The sequence below is a fragment of the Chinchilla lanigera genome, unplaced genomic scaffold (assembly GCF_000276665.1).
Source record: "Chinchilla lanigera isolate Chin_1 unplaced genomic scaffold, ChiLan1.0 scaffold00119, whole genome shotgun sequence".
NCBI lineage: Eukaryota > Metazoa > Chordata > Mammalia > Rodentia > Chinchillidae > Chinchilla > Chinchilla lanigera.
The window spans coordinates 3,458,958-3,476,807 of NW_004955520.1; the positions used below are offsets into that span (position 1 = coordinate 3,458,958).

General features: G+C 50.5%; 1 protein-coding gene across 3 annotated transcripts in view; it reads left to right on the forward strand.

Annotated features, from left to right (window-relative positions):
- Nucleotides 1-17,850, forward strand: part of Rab3gap2 (RAB3 GTPase activating protein subunit 2 (non-catalytic)) — a 72,200-nt gene that overhangs the window by 47,454 nt on the left and 6,896 nt on the right. For 2 of the 3 annotated variants that reach the window (XM_005409267.2, XM_005409269.2), the window contains exons 18-26: nt 4,523-4,613; nt 7,018-7,145; nt 10,425-10,638; nt 10,989-11,086; nt 13,120-13,225; nt 13,756-13,916; nt 14,273-14,492; nt 15,956-16,129; nt 16,218-16,324. In XM_005409267.2, the coding sequence (XP_005409324.1) occupies nt 4,523-4,613; nt 7,018-7,145; nt 10,425-10,638; nt 10,989-11,086; nt 13,120-13,225; nt 13,756-13,916; nt 14,273-14,492; nt 15,956-16,129; nt 16,218-16,324 (1,299 nt within the window). The remainder of the gene's footprint in view (nt 1-4,522; nt 4,614-7,017; nt 7,146-10,424; nt 10,639-10,988; nt 11,087-13,119; nt 13,226-13,755; nt 13,917-14,272; nt 14,493-15,955; nt 16,130-16,217; nt 16,325-17,850) is intronic. The other variant, XM_005409268.2, reaches the window with a different exon arrangement.

The window sequence follows — 17,850 nt, forward strand, 5'->3', positions numbered from 1 at the left end:
TAGCTCGGGCCCCATCGGCTGATACTCACTTATATCCCGTGCTCCGTGTGGCAGCCCTGTGCGCCTCAGCTGCAGTGTCCATGGTACAGTCAGATCGCCGCCTCTGCCACGCGGCAGTGTGGTAACTGACAGTTTCTCTGCTCTCATCCTACCAGACCCCTTCGAAGCTGCCTCTGCCCTGCCTCCATGGCTTCTTAGGTGACCCTTCAGTCCCCCGGACAGCTCTGAACGCCTGTGCCACCCCCTTTATTTCCGCAGTGCTGGCAGTGAGCCCAAGGCCAGACAAGTGCGCGCCAGGCTGCCCACAGCCCCGGCTCTGCTCTGAGTGAGGTGGTGCGCAGGTGCGAGTTTTCTAGTACTCCGCATGCGTGAGCCTTCCCATCCTGCCCGGCTTGAAAAGCCTTCAGGCGGGAACCTCACCGAGTATCTTTATCTTTGTAACTCCCAGCACGTAAGGAAATGCTGCGGAGCTTTGGGTGTTGGGCACAAGTTCTTGTGAGCACAGCTCTCTGACACGTTGAGGAGGAATCCATCTCAATTTTTTGAAAGCGTCATAATTATACTACTTAGGCCAGGATGCCTGGTAAAGCAAATGCTTCCAAGAAAAAAAGTGTCAACAATTTAAAAAATGCAAAGAAAAACACAACACTGATGAAGAAGTGGAGTTATCAGAGAAACCAGGAAGCACTGGGGGAATCCCTCATGCACGTGAAGTACATAGGAAACGTGCCGTCTGCAGAGCCCTCGTTCAGGCTCAGAGCAGGGCAGGGGCTGCGGGCGGCTGGGGTCATGCGTTGGCCTGGCCTGCACTGCAGGAAGGAGCAGGCTAGACTTCAGAGCTGTCCTTGGGGATTGTTTCCGAATCAGGTACACAGTAAAAAGAAACAAAAATCACCCAACCCGTCTTTGATGTATTAATCTGCAACATGAAAATAGATCCAACAAGCATATGGAGAGCACTGGCAGAAGATGATGGAAGCAGGCGTAATAGCAGTTGTAGTAACAGTATTAAAGAAGAAGCACCAACTACCGTCTAGCTGCCTGAAGAGAGGTTGCTGCACTGCTGATGTCCTGAAAGCCCCTCCCCAGCTAAGATACCAACCAGTGTGGCCATGGCTGAAAATGGGCAGAGCTGGCAGCGCTGTGCAGGGGGCAGGCCTGCTGCAGGGGCCAGTAAGGAGGGCTACCACCTCTCTGTCACTCATGGGGCGCTAGGTGACTGCCCACGGCACGCAGTGCAGACTCGGAGGTGAGTGCAGGGCAGGGGCGGTGACACTGGACGCAGGTACAGCACACACGCCCTCTCCGTGGGGATACAGAGCTTCCGATGAGTGCTGTCCCTTGCAGGGATCCTTTTGTGTGGTATAAATTACTTGTATCTGAGAAGATACTCACAAGTGTAATTGGGGAAACAAGTAGATACGCTTTAGCACAAAAAGAAAGCCTCAACAGTGCTGGGAATCTGTCACAATTAGCAAGGTGAGAATTTCTATAGGTGTCTTACTGGCTGTGGGACTAGTGCCCAGCAGACGTTAGACTGTATGGTCTGCAGATACAATGGGTGTGCAAAAGCCTTGAGCAGAGTGACCGCTTCTGGTGACTCTGAACTGCTCACATCTCTCTCTGACAGTGCCACGTGCAGAACCGAGGAGCCTTGGGGTAAATGTAGAGAGATCATGGAAGGAGTTGTTAGTGCACTCAGGAACACAATAAAACCTGGAAAAGGTGGTGATAGACAAAAGTATGATTTTTATGGCAAGGACCTCTACATTTTCACCAGTATGTCAAAGGAAAAGGACATAAAAACAGGATAAAATCACGTAGTTGTTCACCTAATGCTTGCACCTATGATCTACATGTCTGTGCAGGAAAAAGTGCAAACCCTTAGGAGCATGGGCACTCCTACCATGGTGTTTTGAAATTAACGAACGGCTTGTACTTTGAAAACCACACGTTGTAAGCAGATGGGTATTACTCGAATATGCCCCCAGCACAAGAACTTCTACAACAAGAAACATATTTGTACAGCACAGTACAGCCATAGTGAAAATTTTTACCAATACAGCCAAAGACAAACAAAAACACAGCAAAATCATAAACTTTGAAAATAGTTCTGATGTAAAATTTGTTAAATGGACTGATGAAAGAACCGTTGGTATGTTAATGGCTTGTGAAAACCATACATGTGTGTTGAGCAAGGAAAACCTGAAAACATAAAGCCTGATCTTGTCTTTGATGACAGTACTACAGAGAAAGGTGTTCACGTAGTAGATCAGATGTCATCATGTTACAGGTTCTTAAGGAGGACATTGAAATGGTGTAAACATTGTAATGCAGCTAATTTATGGTGCAGCAGTTGTAAATGCATTTTGTATACATCAGCAGTGGGGTACTCGCAAGATTTCCGTGTTACAATTCAGGGAGTTCATTACTGACATCTGTTAACCCGTGAAGTAATGCTGCAGGTGCAAGTCACTCAAAAAACACTCCCTTTATAGAAGCTTACTTAGGACCAGCGAGAAACGCACGCAAGTGGTGTAGAGAACGTTGTCGAAAATTACCTGACAAATGGGTGCCTCTGGCCTGCAGCAACGCCAAGCGTACCAGATGCTCTGCGCACGCTGGCACAGACCCACTGCTTCTATGTGTACAGTGTTTTAAAGAGTTCACAAATATAAATGATTTTAATTCAATGAAATAAAAAGTGATATAAAAGGATGTCGTGAGAATGTAAGAAAACAGCCAATCAGAGTGACTTCCTGTTCACCCACACCGTCGCTAGTCTACTGTGAGGTGGGGCTGGCCCCACCGGCCGCCTCTAGCAGGCTTGCCAGGTGGCCCCGGGTGGGGGTCCTCGTTGGCTCAGCTCTGACATTGTCCACTTGGCAAGAACGTCAGATCTCATGGGTTGGGGCTCAGACCCACACTGCCCACCACTCAGAACCAGGCGGAAGTGGTAGGTGTCACCTGAGCTTCTGACCCACCGTGATCCCTTCCGGGCTCCATTTGTTTGCTGGAGCATCTCTCAGACTCGAGAGACTCTTACGTTTCCCTGGGTGCTGTAGAAGGTGTGACAGACAAAGGTGCCCAGGCCCAGGGAGGAGAAGACAGGCCAGGCACGGGGGAGGACGCAGCGCTCCGGCTGCTTCCCATGCCCTAGAGGCTGGGGTGGCTTCAGAAGTTCTGAGTCTCTCCTCCCCATGTGGGTTCCACCACCATCCTAAGACTGTCCCGAGGCCCCTGGGAGTTGCCATGCTCGTAACACCCAGGAAGTGACGGAGGTCTTAGGAACTCTGCGTCAAGACCCGGCCACACGCCATCTGCTTCAGCAGCCGATTCTCAGCACGCTCGTCAGTGGGGATGTGCCGAGCTGGACCGGGAACGGGCGATTCTCCTTGAGCCTGTGGCTCAGGAAATGTGGGGGCGCCAGGAGCTGTGCACCAGAGCCACGCGCGGGAGAACTGAGGGACGCCGGCTTTCTGTTGCAGTCATGGTTAACACTTGGTGCTGTTTTGTGGTAGCGTGCTGCTCCCCTGCTCCGCCTGCCTGTTGGCTTTCATTTTCTTCACTGTTACTGGTGACGAGGTGGGCACCTCCCGAGGCCGTTTAGGGGCCCATCACAGCGATGCTCATAACCCCAGCAGTTCCACTCTAATCTTACACCATGAAACAACAAAATTGGGAAATTAGAGCGGAATGAGAATTGCCTTCATGAGGTTTTTTTAATTTTACTGCTGAATCATGGACGAAAATGGATTTTCTTTAAGATCCTGGAAAACCCAATAGCAAAACTGATCCCTGTCCCATGGCCACAGAAGGAGGGAAGAATGCTGTACGGGACTGGGAGAGGCGCTGCACAGCTGGAGGCGCGGGCCCCGTGTCGGCCCTGCACGGAAGGCGGCTCCTGAGGCAGCGAGCTCGCCTCGTCCTGTCTCAGGCCTGCGGACACACAACCGCAGCCAGGCCCGTCTCTCCCACAGACACTGTGCGGTGATCTGGAATTTGTCTCTGGCCGCATCCTTTATCTAAATTTTCAATGCTTAGTTTCATCAGTTAAAATCCAACTTAATGTGCCCGCGTGCACGTATAACTAGAAACTGCAGGTCCTGGTCCTGGTGGCCCTGTGGAGAGATTTGGGGACTGCTGCGTGGGGCTGTGAGGACCAGACCGGGGCGTGGGGAGGCGGAGAGTGAGGCGGCTGCACCTCCACTGCGGGCAGCCCTTCTTTCACTTCTGCTTGGAGCAGCGGCTCGTCCAGACTCATTCCTGGCAAGTCGCCCTGTCTGTTCAGCAGCAGCTGCCTGCTAAGCTCTGCTTTCTGCCTGGACCTGGTCGTACACCGTGTGTGGCCCAACGTGAAATGGGTCACAACTGCTTCTGGTGCAGCCTGCGTCTCGGGCCTGTCCGCCGAGCACCTCAAATAGCGAGCTTCTCTTTGCAGTGTGGAGTAGTGAAAATGTAGGCAAAGGTAGAATTTAAAAATGGAAATGTTTACTGGCCTCATCCAGTGTCTTCCTTCTAGGCTTTGGAGAGCATCCTGGCAAGTGAGCGTCTCCCGTTGTCCTGCCTTAGAAACGTCACGCAGACGGTGGTGGACGCCCTGCAGAGCCAAGGTACCGGCTCTGTGCTGCGGGAGGCCCCGCGCCTGTCCTTGGAGGGCTCAGGTGCATGCTGCTGTCACCTGGACAGGTGTACTGTAGATGAGAGTGAGGACACCTGGGTCGCACCTTCTGTGTTTGCGGCCTGTGCGTGCTGGCTCCTGACACTGATCTGTGTCTGAGCCGTCTCTGCGTGTGGTGACGCTGCTTCCTATTTGACTACTTTTGGCGTGACCCCCACTATTGTGGACTGTCAGTAAGAACACTGAGAAGCGGTCTTTGCAGGCCTGAGGACGCCACGGAAGCCGTCGGCATGGGGGCAGCTAATGGTCTGTGCCAAAAATGCCCGAGTGCTCTCGCGGCCTTTGTCCTTCCCTTGCCTTCATGGGAGAGCAGTTTCTGAAGGGAGCGTTCTCACGTGACGTCCTTCTGACTGCCATCGTGACAGAAGATGCTGACGCTTTCAGTTCATCTGTTTACCTCATGAGCACAGTTCACACTTCCAGACTCAAAGACTTTAGTTAAAGTATTTGTTGTGAGTTTTTCATAGATCGTTACTGTTTGAGAATTCTGTTTGAAGCCAGGCAATCCCAGCACCTGGAGGCTAAGGCAGGAGGGTTACCGTGAGTTTGAGGCCAGCCTGGGCTGCAGAGTGAGACGCTGTCTCAGAAAACAAAGATTGAAGCTGTGTTAACTCCATAGTCTCTCCAGCCAAGCTATCACACTTCACTTTATTCTTAATTCTAGCATGTTAAGTTGTAGCAAAAGAAGTATCTAGTTTGGAATTCTTGCTTGTCATGTTACTCACATAAAGCCAGCTTTACATTTAATTAAATTTTGTTTAGTTGTGTTTAAGGCAACGTATGTTGATTCAAAACATCGTATGTTCTTTCAAGACTTCAGACCTAGAGTTTGAGGCTTTTGTGATGACTTTTTCAGCAGAGTACAAGGCTGACTTTGGTAAACAGTGAGCTCGTTAGTGTGCACAGCTTGTTAGAAGTACTTTTAAAAAACACAGTTGAGCCAGGCATGGTGGTGCACATCTGTAATCCCAACACTTGGGAGGCTGAGACAGGATTGCCCTGAGCTTGAGGCCATCCTGAACTACAGAGCAAGACCTTGTCTTAAAACAAAAAACAAAAAACCACAGTTGATGTAGTGAATCCCATCTACTCTGGAGGGTGAAGAGGATAGTAGGTTCAAGGCCAGCCTAGGCAATTAGACCCTGTCTCAGAATGTTCACTTAACACAAAGAAAGAGTTGAGGGTGTAGCCTGCCTAGCACCGCGGCGCCCTGGGCTCAGTCCCCAGAGTGAAAAACAGACAGACAGCACACAGCGGGGCTGAGTGTAGCCCCCACCCCCGCCAGACCGAGGCAGGGTCACAGCGGTCCTCAGTGAAGTCTGCTTTATCATCTTTTAAAGAGTAAATAAAAATTGAAAGAACAGTATGCTGATAAAGCCCCTCCCCTTAAAGCTATCTAATATCAGCATGTTTAAATGACTGGGGTCCCCTCACTGTGCCATTGAAGTGCTGTAAAATCATCACAGGGAGCCAGGCCTGCCTGTAATACCAGCACTCGGGAGGCTGAGGCAGGAGGATCTTTGCAAGTTCAAGGCCAGCCTGGGCTACAAAGTGAGCTCAAAGCCAGCCCGAGCTCCATAGCGAGACCTTGTCTCAAAAAGCCAAAATAATAAAATAAAATAAAACCATCACAGGGCCCATAAATGAGGTTCCTTAAAATTTTCCAGGATTTTGTGCAGCAAGTGTTACTACTGGCTATAAGTACTAAGGGAATTTCGCATTACTGTACCCTAAATGAAGATTGCTTGAGGACTTCCACATCTGTCGTTTCATGGAGTAGTATTTGTCTTACTTAGCCATGCAGTCAAAGGTGTGGTAGAGAAGTGTGTCGGTGATCTAGAGGGCTCTCCCAGGTGCGCATGGGCACCAAGCAGGCACGGCCCGTTGCTGGAGGGCGCAGGTGCGCTCTGCTCGGGTCCTGCAGCCTCTCGAGGACCATGGGTCACGGCCCCTGGATGGACTTTATGGTCTTCTCCCTGTGGGCGGCAGGAGGACGGCAGCTTCTGTCTGTCCTGCGTCCGGGACGGGCGGGGCAGCGGGCACCTTCACAGCTGCTTCCCCATGTCACTCCAGGTGTGAGACAAGGACAGTTCTGCCTTCCTTTCCCCGTGTTCCTCCTCCTGGAGCATCTTATTTCATTTAAAAGCTACACATTTTACTGTGATGGAAAAATTGTGTCTGCTTTCAATCTCTCGTAACTTAAGCATTGTAGTCTTACTGTAACTGAGTGCCAAGGAAGAGTGTGAAGAGACGGAAGGAAAGGAGGGAGGGAGGCAGGCGGGCAGGCGGGCTGTGGGTGTGCTGACCAAGCTCTTCCTGCTTCCTGTGCCTTCCAGAGCTCGAGTCCTTGGATGAGGGGCTGCTGCGGTTCTGCGCCAGTAAACTGAAATTGCTGCATCTTTATGAGTCCGTCTGTCAGTTAAACTCCCGTGATTTTCAGTCAGACACACAGTTCTCTGACAGAGTGAGTAATCTCAAGTTTCAGTATCATGTAAAATCATCTCCTCTGTTACTTTTGGTTTTTTTTTTTTAGAAATAAAAGGAGGAAAATATTAACAGACAGACAACATTTTACAAAATAGCAGAGGAACAGTACAGACAGTACGGAGTTACGAACACAGTGGTAGGGAATAAACAATGCTTGTTGTGTTACATATTGATACCTTCAAAGTGGTTTCTCATGAAAACAGAGACATGCAATGCTGATCAACCAACGACTCACTGACAGTTTCTTTCAGCAAAGAAATACAAGACAGTAGAACAGCCATGTTGACTATCCTGCATATACATACATATAAAATTTCTCCTTCTTTCCCTTCTCTTTTTCCCACATCCCAGTTGCACTTTACCTTTGAGTGCTTTCCTATCAATTCACAATGTCTATCATATCTCCTAGTTTAAATTAACTCTTTCAGGTTTTACACTAGTGAAACAATGCGGTGCTTGCACATGTATGTTAGATTTATTTCACTTACGAGTATGGCCTCTAGTTGTGACGATTTACCTATAAAAGCCTCAAGTTTATCTTTCTTTACAGCTGAGTAATATTCCATTATATAAAAGTACCACAATTTCCTTATCCAATCCTCAGTGGATGGACATTTGGGTTGTTTCCACATTTTAGCAATTATAAATTGTGCTGCTATGAACATAGGTGCACATACATCACTGTGATATGATGTTTTTAGATCTTCTGGGAAAATACCCAGCAGGGGGATAGCTGGGTTGAATGGGACCTCTAGACCTAGTTTTCTGAGGAATTTCCAAACTGATTTCCACAGTGGTTTCACCAGTCTGCATTCCCACCAGCAGTGGAAAAGGGTTCCTATTTCCCCACAGCCTCGCCAGCATTTGTTATTGGTTGATTTCTTAATGCTAGCCATTCTTACCGGGGTAAGGTGGAATCTCAGTGTTGTTTTAATTTGCATTTCTCGAATGACTAATGTTGAACATTTTTCTCATATATTTATTTGCCATTTGTATCTCCTTGTCTGAGAAGTGTGTATTCATCTCTGCTGCCCATTTTTGGGTTGGGTCTTTGAATTTGGAGGGGCTGATATTTTTTAATTCTTTATATGTTCTAGATAGAAGCCCTTTGTCTGAGAGACAATCAGCTAAAATTCTTTCCAAGTTTGTGGGTTTTCTTTTTACTCTGCTGGTGATTTCTTTAGATGTGCAGAAACTTTTCAGTAGGATGAGATCCCAATAGTTGATTCTTTCAAGTGTTTCACATGCAATTTGGTTTTTGTTCATGAACTCTCTGCCTACCCCTATGTCTTCAAGGTTTTTACCTACCTTCTCTTCCAATAGATTTAGTGTTTCTGGTTTAATATTGAGATCTGTGAACCATTTTGACTTGAGTTTGGTGCATGGTGATAGGCTTGGGTCTATTTTCAGTCTTTGGCAGGTAGCAAGCCAATTTTTTTTTTTTTTTTTAAGCTTAAAGGTGCATTTTTTTTTTTTTAATTTTTATTCGTACGTGTTTGCAGTACATAACAGCTACATTCACTGTGGGGATTGGTGCATGTACACAGCACATTTCGATTTCCTTCTCCCCTCCATCCTTCTTTTATTTTTCCAGCATCAGATTCATTTATCTTTCAAAACCTTACAAAGTCAATTATAGTATATACGGATTGAAAATCAGAGTACTAGGCCAAAGATCCTATAAAATACTTGTAGTAAGTCAAAGTACACTTTTAGGTACATTATCCGCACTGAATTACAGTAGCTTTTTTCCCACTTTTTTCCTGTTGTCTGTTATTTTATACGTTATATGTTTTTAGTACTTTATATAGTTTTTCATGAGAGTAACCATGCGATATTTAAGCTTGTGTGTCTGAGTTGGCTCACTTAACATTATGGTCTCAATGTTCATCCATTTCCCTACAAATGACTCAAGTTTATTATTTTTATGGCACACTCGTGCTCCGTGGTATGTAAATATCCCATTACTTTTATCCGTCCATCTGTTGGTGGAGATGTAAGCTGTTTCCAAGGTTTAGCTATTGTGAATTACACTGCTGTATGCATGGGTATGCAGCACATCACTGTGGCATGATGTCTTCAGCTCTTTTGGGGAGATACCTAGCAGGGAAATAGCTGGGTGAAGTCAAATTTCTAGTTTTAGTTTTTAGAAGAATCTCCATACTGCTTTCCATCGTGGTTCTCCCAATTTATGTTCTCACCAACAGCAGAGAAGAGTTCCTTTCCCCGCAGCCTCACCAGCCGTTGTTATTGGGTGATTTCTAATGACAGCCGTTCTTTTCTGGAGTGAGATGGAATCTCAGTGTTGTTTTAATTTGCATTTCTCAAGCAGCCAGCAGTGTCATACATTTTCTCATGTATTGATGAATTTCACGCATTTACCTGAGAAGTATCTGTTCATTTCAGATGCCCATTTTTTAACAGGGTCTTTAAATGTGGGGGGTCTGCATTGTGAGATTAGGGCTTTTAGAGCTCCCAACAGTAACAGCGAGCCGCGGCAGCATGCGTGCCATAGGTTCGCCACCACTCTAGATAGTGTTTCTCTGAGGGACAGCTGGCAAAGTTTTGTCGGTGGTCTCTTCACTCAGTGGTTTCCTTTGCTGTGCAGCTTGTTAATTTGATATGCTCCCATTTGTTGATTCTTGGTTGCCCACACTCATGTGTTCCAGAGTTGCGGGCACTGTGTCTGTGTGCATGTACCGGCTCTGCTTTCGGATCTTCCTGCACGTGTGGTGTGCCGAGCAGTTTGAACGGCTGTCGGGTTGTCTGTGACATTCACTTCTTTGTATCGCTGAGAGCTACACAAAGGACTTACGTGTAGATTCAGGGAAAACTGTTTTTTCACATATTTGTTTTATAAAACTTTTGCTATTTAGTGTATAAACATTTAATTCTAAATATTTCCCTAGTTTTAGCCCAATAAGAATTACAGTGACATCTTTTATTATTTTTTGATTGTATGATAATATGTGTTTATTAAAATCCTGACAGAATAGAGGGTATTTGAAGAAATTTTCCAAAATGGTATTCTTACTAGTTTATAGTTTTTTAACATTAGCTTATTCAAATAACCTCTTTACTTATAAAAATGTAATTTGAGAGTAAAAATTTTGAGTACAGTCTCGCTGTTGTATCAGTTTTAAACAGTCATCTTTTGTTTATGCCCTTGAACTTCAGCCCAGATAGCAGGGCTCACCTTGGTAGATTCACAGAAGGAGGCCGCTCTTTTCAGAACATTATTGTTTCTGTTCTTAAGGACTTGGCTGTGTTACTAAGGCTTGATGAAAAAGAACTGCTTAAGCTCCAGGCATTACTAGAGAAATATAAACAAGAGAACACCAGGACTGCAGTTCGATTCTCTGATGACAGAGACGGTGTGCTGCCTGTCAAGACCTTCCTGGAATACCTGGAGTATGAGAAGGATGCGCTCAGCATAAAGAAGATAAGCGAAGAGGAGTATGTGGCTTTAGGTGGGTACCCTGCTGAGCTGTTCTTCACATCCTCTCATTTCTGAAAGCATAGTGTCTCAGCGATTTCATTGTTTTATGATTAAATTGACCAGAGTTTTAACGTATGTATTTTGGTGAACAAAGGATACTCTGGATGTATATGCACCGTTGGGTGTGTTGTTTTGGTAAGTGTACTAAAGAGGCAGAGTTAGATGTGTGATGATTTGCTGTCTCTGCTTTAGTAAATCAGATCAAACCATTCATTCTTCTCATGCCATTTTGCTCCTGGAATTTTAGATTGCAGTTGAGGAAGATCATCAGTCCAAAGAGTAACTGGTTTCTGGTGAATGTGTTTCTTTTTTGTCTACTAGGCAGCTTCTTCTTTTGGAAGTGCTTGCATGGAGAAAGCTCTACCGAGGACATGTGCCTCACTTTGGAAGCTGCTGGACTCAGCCCTCAGTTGCTGCTGGTAAGGTTTCTTCCCAGCTGCAGTTCTTCCATGCACGGGTGTGGAGAAGTGTGAGTCTTACTGGGATCTTTGCCTTTTGGCTGTCACAGGACACACATGCAGCTGTCTTAGGGACATGAGGAAGATTGACATTCACCACATTTAGTAAAATTTTATTTATTTTATTTTTGCTCCCTGTAAATGGTAACAAGTACATTCTGTCGTTGACCTAAAATAAATTTGACATCTGACGTAACTGCAGTTTCAGTGGTGGATCATCAGTAAAAGTTGTCATCACAGAACTAAAGAAAAACTCTTAGAGAATAAAATAAGCTTCCTTTAAAGCTATCTAAAATTGTGATCCGCATTTCTGAACTTTGAGCATCTGCTAGGATACAGTCCTCATGCTGCAGCAAATATAAAGCCAAAGAATCATCCCATGGAAAAGCTACAGCACTAAATCTTTGCTCTTCCTGAGCAGAGTTGGCTGGGTCGCTCCCGTGGCAGTAGCCACCCAGCACCTGTGCGTGTGTGAGCACGCTCTCTGTCCTGCTCCTCTCCTCTCAGCTCCAGCCAGGACTCAGGCCTGCAAGTGTGGAGCCGTGGAGTGCATTGTTTTCATTGAATATTTAAGTCCTGTAAAACTGGATTCTGTTCCACCTCTCCATGAAGTAAACACATGTCAGGAAGGATGACGGTTAGAAGCGTGCATAGGATTGACATGAGGGGTACTAGGCTAATGTCTCCTTCAGTAGATAAACAGATGGTGGTGCATCCGTCCTGGGCGTCAGGAATGAAAATGATGAAGTATTGAGAAGCACCGCAACTTGAAGGAAGCAAAAAAGGCCAACCTTAAAAGGTCGCGCACTGCACAGCTGCTGGCGTGCCGTTCGTGACAGCGCGCCTGAGGGTGCAGAGCGGACTCACGTGGCTCCGCGAGCGGGGAGTGCGTAGTTGGGAAGGAAGGGTCTCTGGTGGCTTGCTGTCGAGTTGTGGTGAGGATACAGAAGTACCTGAGTGGTAAGATTGCACAGACGCTCACACACATATACACACACGCACACACATTGTGCACACATGGCTGGTGAAATCCGAATGAGCCCTGTGGGTTTCCAGAGTCGCGTCTTGTTTTGATCCTGAGTGCCATGTTAGCGGGAGGGGCTCTGGGACTCTGCGTTTCATGTCCTCAGTGGGGAAGGTGACTCTTGAGATGAAAAGTTACAAAGGAAGAGGGAGACGCGAGGGTGCTTTGTGCTCAGTCAGCGCCGACTGAGGTGTGTTGTCTGCACTCCTGTGTGTCATTTTGAAAACACGTAAAGGGTAGTTTTATTGGAGTCCATCGGGAAGTGTGGTACTCAGTCCCAGAACCGCTGGCCCCAGTGGGCTTCTTTGGCTCCCTCCACTTTAACTTTCCGAGATTATTGGAGCCAAGCCATTGGATCTGGCAGTCAGCCAGATGAAGCCGAGGAAGGCACTCACAGAGCTCTCCTGCAGGCGGCAGAGACAGAGGCAGACGTAGGAGCCATCCCAGGTGACATCTCATCCCGGGTTGAGAGCTTTTCTCACATAAATGCACGCAGCGTCATAAGCAGCCCAGGCCTCCCCCAGGCTCCAGTATCTCCAGATGTGACACTGTGACATCAAAATCCTTATTTTCCCAGGGTATCTGTGAGCAGATTTTATAAACCGTAAAAATGTAAACTTAAGGAAATACGCTGCTGCACCTTGGAAGTCACTTGTGTTGACTGGGGCGCCTTGTCTAAACAGGCTTTTCCTAACTTGCTAGCCACTTACGAGTGGGAGTGGATAGTTTTCATACTGGTGCTGCCCTCTGCCAGGTGCGAGGCACCTTCGTCAGGCACGCAGGTCCTCCCTGTCACTCCTGCGGCTGTGCAGCGAATAATGAAGACTCTCAGGTCACCTCCTGGAACACGATGCCGCCAGCCGCCGGCCAGAAGGCTGTGCATCCGCGTGCGGGGCTGGGTAGGACAGCGCAGGCCCGCAGTTAGGCCAGTTGTGCCTCTGCTCTGAAAAAGATGTCACCTTGATTTCAGTCTCTGCTGCTGAGTGTGTGGCTCTCCAGGGAGAAGGCTGTCCTGGAGAAGCCGTGGTCTGTCTGCTGTCTGCACACGATGCTGTCCCTCCTGAGCAGGATGAAAGGTGGGCTGGGGCTCGGGCATGGGAGAGGAGGGCGCGGCGTCGGGGGAAGGGGAGGAGCAGGCGAGGCATGGAGGCTGTTACCGCGCAGGCTGGTTTCTGTGTCAAAGGTTCCTAATGCGTTTGAAGCATGCGTTAATGAATGAAAATTGAATCACGCTTGTGCTATCATAAATGATTCCACGGATGATACGTTTTCTTAACTCAGTAAGGAGAATTGCTGTTCGTGGGAGGGAATATTCCTGTTTTTCACGTCATCAGAACAGTTGCCTCTAGTAATACGTTCAAGAGTAGTTTGCACTAATGATGAAAATATTCCAGAGAGGGGTTAAGGATAAGTACTGACTGAGAAACGGGATGACCGTGATAAAGCAGTGGAATAGACGTACCCTGAATGCATAGCTTGTAAGATCTGTTTTACACTGTATTCAGAAATATACAGGTCCATTTTCACGAAATTTAGTTTTAAAAATGAAAGATCAGACAAAAATAACCAATTGGGTTCACCCGTGCGCCTGTCCTCGTCCCTGCAGTGGCCATCGATGAGACCTGGGACTCGCAGTCCGTGTCCCCCTGGTGGCAGCAGATGCGCGTGGCCTGCATTCAGTCTGAGAACAGCGGGGCCGCGCTGCTGGCCGCACACGTGGGCCACTCGGTTGCCATGCAGGTCTCAAACCACGTGACAGAGAAGAAGGTGAGTGGCGAGGCATGCTGCCGTCACGTGTGGGACATTGGCCGTGGTGGCTGTCACAAGCGCACCTCTGGAGCAGGGGCAGGTGGGGACTGCTGCCGCGCGGTCCCCACGCTGGGCCCACCGGGGTGCGCAGATGGGAGCGCTTGGTTGGTTCTGACGGAAAGCCGGGGCCCACCAAGGACCAAACAGAGGTCGCTGCTGCAGGGCTCCTCGTGAGTGTCCTTCCCTCAGGTCTCACCAGCCCGGTGTCACCTGGGAGGCAGCGTCCTGGGGTCGCACAGCCTCACAGCAGAGCTGTGGACGCGGCCCCCTCTGTGGACGTGCCCCCGCCCCGCAGTGACGGCACCTTCTGGTAGTCCTTGCAGACAGCGGGGGTCGACGCCGAGGCCCTCACAGACTCGTGGGAGGCGCTGTCCCTGGACACGGAGCACTGGAGGCTGCTCCTGAAGCAGCTGGAGGACTGCCTGCTCCTGCAGAGCCTGCTGCACAGCGGGTCCCGGCGGCCCCGAGCCTCCGCGCTGCAGGCCGAGCCGCTGCCCCAGCTGTCCGTGAAGAAGCTGCTGGAGGCAGGCAAAGGTAAGCAGCGGCGTGAGGGCCGCGTTCCCGGCTGTGCCGTGTGGGCTGCTGGCTCTGAGAGCGCGGATTTCAGGGAAGGGGGAGCACCCTTCCCGCATGCCTCACCCCTCGCCAGCACAGGCGTCCGGGTCTCCTGTCGTCTCTTGCAAGCCCTCCTCCCCATCGCTCCAGAACCCCACTCCCCATTTTTTTTCTTCCCTTTTCAATTTTTTGGGTTTTTTTTTTTTTTGTGAAATACGTTTTAATTGACACAACAGTTGTGCGTGTTTATGGGGCACACGCAGCATTGCAGTACACATGTGTGGTGTGCGGTGAGACCCCGGCCGCACACCTTCCTTCTTGCCGCTCGGAGCACTGGGACGCCTGCTCCTGGCCGCTGATACCATTAACTGCTGCCAACCACGGCATGGCTGTGCTGTGCAAACAGCAGATGTTAGCCTCCTACCCGCCGCACCCACATCCGCCCGGGCCCGGGCCCCTGTGCCTCTGAGGTGAGCCTGGAGCCCCCGCACGTGGGTGAGGACACAGCGTCCCATCCCATCATCGCAGGCCCCCGGCTCACACCTGGAAAAACACGAGTACCTCATGTTTGAGTCGCCTTTGGGACTCAGTCTTCTCATCAGAAGCTCTGCTAGGCATCTCGTACCAGGGAGCTGCATTTTAGGGTTGGCCAAGTATTTATAGAGTTTTGATTAGTTATCTCATTTTCTCATTCTTCGTAAGACTTGTGGCCGTTTCTTATTTCTAAGTCTGCTACCCTTCACATGGCCCACGTCCGTACTTCGTTTGTTCTGGTTCTGGAACTCTGAACCCAGGCTCTTCCCAGAGCGGCCTCCCTGCCTTCTTCACTTGGAGACAGGGTCCCGGAACTGCTCAGGTGCCGGGGCTGGCACTGAGCGTGGGACCCCGCTGGGCCTTGGAGTACTGGGAGGCAGGGGTGCGGGTCCTGAGCGCTCCTCAGCCTGCGCGGACAGTTTCTGTCCGCCCTGGAGACTGAAAGGTGGCCCAGTACCACGGTGTTGCCTACAATGGCTGAGGTCGCTGCAACCACTTCGCAGGCACGTGGGATGTCTGGTACAAGGACGGTGAGGCCGTCCTGAGAAGCCTAGCTAGCTGTCAGGCCCGGTGATGGGTTTTTGCTTACAACCTAGATGAAAAGCACGGTTGCAGGCACCTCATGCCCTCACCATGTCTGGTGCAGCGCTCGGAAGGTGCGGTGCGGTGCGGTACGGACGGGCATTCGTGTGCACTGCGCTCCCCTCGTGTTTCCGCGAACGGAGACGAGGGGCGGTGTCTACCCTGCGCTCTCCGGCATGACGGGCGGGACAGTGCTGTGCGTCTCGTGGACTTCGGGGTCCCTTCGGGCCCGAGCAGGGCGGGGCGCTGCTTTTCCGCCTGGGGAGCCGCACATTGACGCGTCCGGCTCAGTGCTGTGAGCTCTGTCTCTCTCGTCTCCACCCCAGGCGGCATTGCAGACAGCGTGGCCAAGTGGGTGTGTAAGCAGGACTTGAGCCCTGCAGTGCTGAAACTGGCTAATCCAGACAAAGACAGGGAGAATCCAGATGAAGCTGAGGAAGGCACTCACAGAGCTCTCCTGCAGGCGGCGGAGACAGAGGCAGACGTAGGAGCCATCCCAGGTGACAGAGAAGGCATCCCTGGGGCCCGGGGGAGGGGGAGCGAGCGGCTGTCCTCCCTGAGGAGACTGACACCCCGCTGTCCTTGCAGACCTGCTGCGCTTGGCCTGTGAGCAGTTCCCGTGCAGCCTGGAGCTGGACGTGCTACATGCGCACTGCTGCTGGGAGTACGTGGTCCAGTGGAACAAAGACCCCGAGGTGAGGGTGCTCGCCTGGGACAGTCGGGTGTCTGTGCTGACCGCCAGCCCTCCCGTGCTCTCATTCGCTGTGCGGCTTATGCCAGGTCCCCCCGCAGGCACCTGTGCCGCAGGCTCGCCACTGTCCTGCTGCAGAAGGGCAGCAAGTCCCTGCCGAGTGTGGAGGCTCAGTATCAGGGGAAAGCACAGCCTCCTCCTCAGTTAAAGCAGGTGTGTGCCCAGCGCCCTGCTGGGTTGTGACGCGCACGTTTCCTGTCCTTTCCCGAAACCTCTCTGACGGCACGTCCTCAGTGTCCTAGTCATCATGACGGGAGCTAGCGCCGGTGGCTGCCGGCCAGGCCCCCTCAGGCTCATCCGCTGCGTCTCTCACACTGGCGCTGTGTCCATGGCCCTCTCCCGTCCGGGCTCCCCGGCTGCCCTCAGCTCTGCTCGGCTCCGCCCAGGGGCGGAGACCGTAGGGAGAAGGCGTCAGGATTGGGCTTGGGTCCCCCGAGAATCACTGGCCAGCACCTGGTCGCTGAGTCTGGACTTTGCTACCCCATTGTGTGCTAAATGGGGGTGCCAGTCCTGCAGGGGTGACGCTGGGATAGAGCAAGGCTTGAACACCTCTCCTGGGGAGTCCTCCGCCAGTTAGCCCTCCGGGGCCTCCCTGGTTAGGGCACTGGCAAGTTAGTGTTCTGTCTTGTTGGAGTAGTGGGGGTCAAACCCAGGGCCCTGGTGCTCTGCCGCCGAACCACACCTCAGCCTGTAAATTATTTGTCTCCAATCAAAGTCATCTCCTTATTACTTCTGTAGCGGGTTGTGCTTTGGTAGACAAATCTCCGAGGCGCGCTAATCCACGCTAATACACTAGTGGTGGTGGTACCCTCCCGTCTGTCATCAAGGCAGTGTATGTCGAAAGCGGCCGTTCGCTCAGTGAAAGAATATACTAAAAAAGCAACTGACTTCAGTTAGGGATGGGCCTTTACCCCGCAGCGGCGTGAGGACAGGGTCCCCGTGGCTCTGGTGGGACTGTCAGCTCCGCGGCCATCCGTGGGCTCTGTTGAGATGGCGCAGGAAGATGTTAGGATGGAGTGAGGATGTAGTTTCTGAAATCCAAACGGCGTGCAGGAAAGTGACTAGAAGAAACGCTGCAGTGTTTCCAAGTCACAGGCCGCTGGTGCGGGACTCCGAGGCCGCAGAGGCTCCTCTTAGCCGATCGTGGCCCTAGCGCGCAGCTGCTGTGGCTTCAGGGACATCCGAGCCCTGGGCCTGGTTTTCTCCTGAAATGAAGGCTGTAAACACAGTTGTCTCAGAACCACAGCGGTTTATAGAGAAGAAAGCGTGCTGTACCTGGCGTTCTCACTAGTGCCGTCACTGGTGACCGGCAGAGTCGCCTTTCCACACATGCAGGCGCTTTGTCCTGTCATGGGGTCCTCTGCCTGCCCGGTCAACCCCGGCCCCAGCACCCCCGCTCACAGCACGTCCTGAGTGGTGAAGCAAACGGCTGCTCTCCGGTGTCTGACGCGCTTCCCTCTGTCTTCTGTC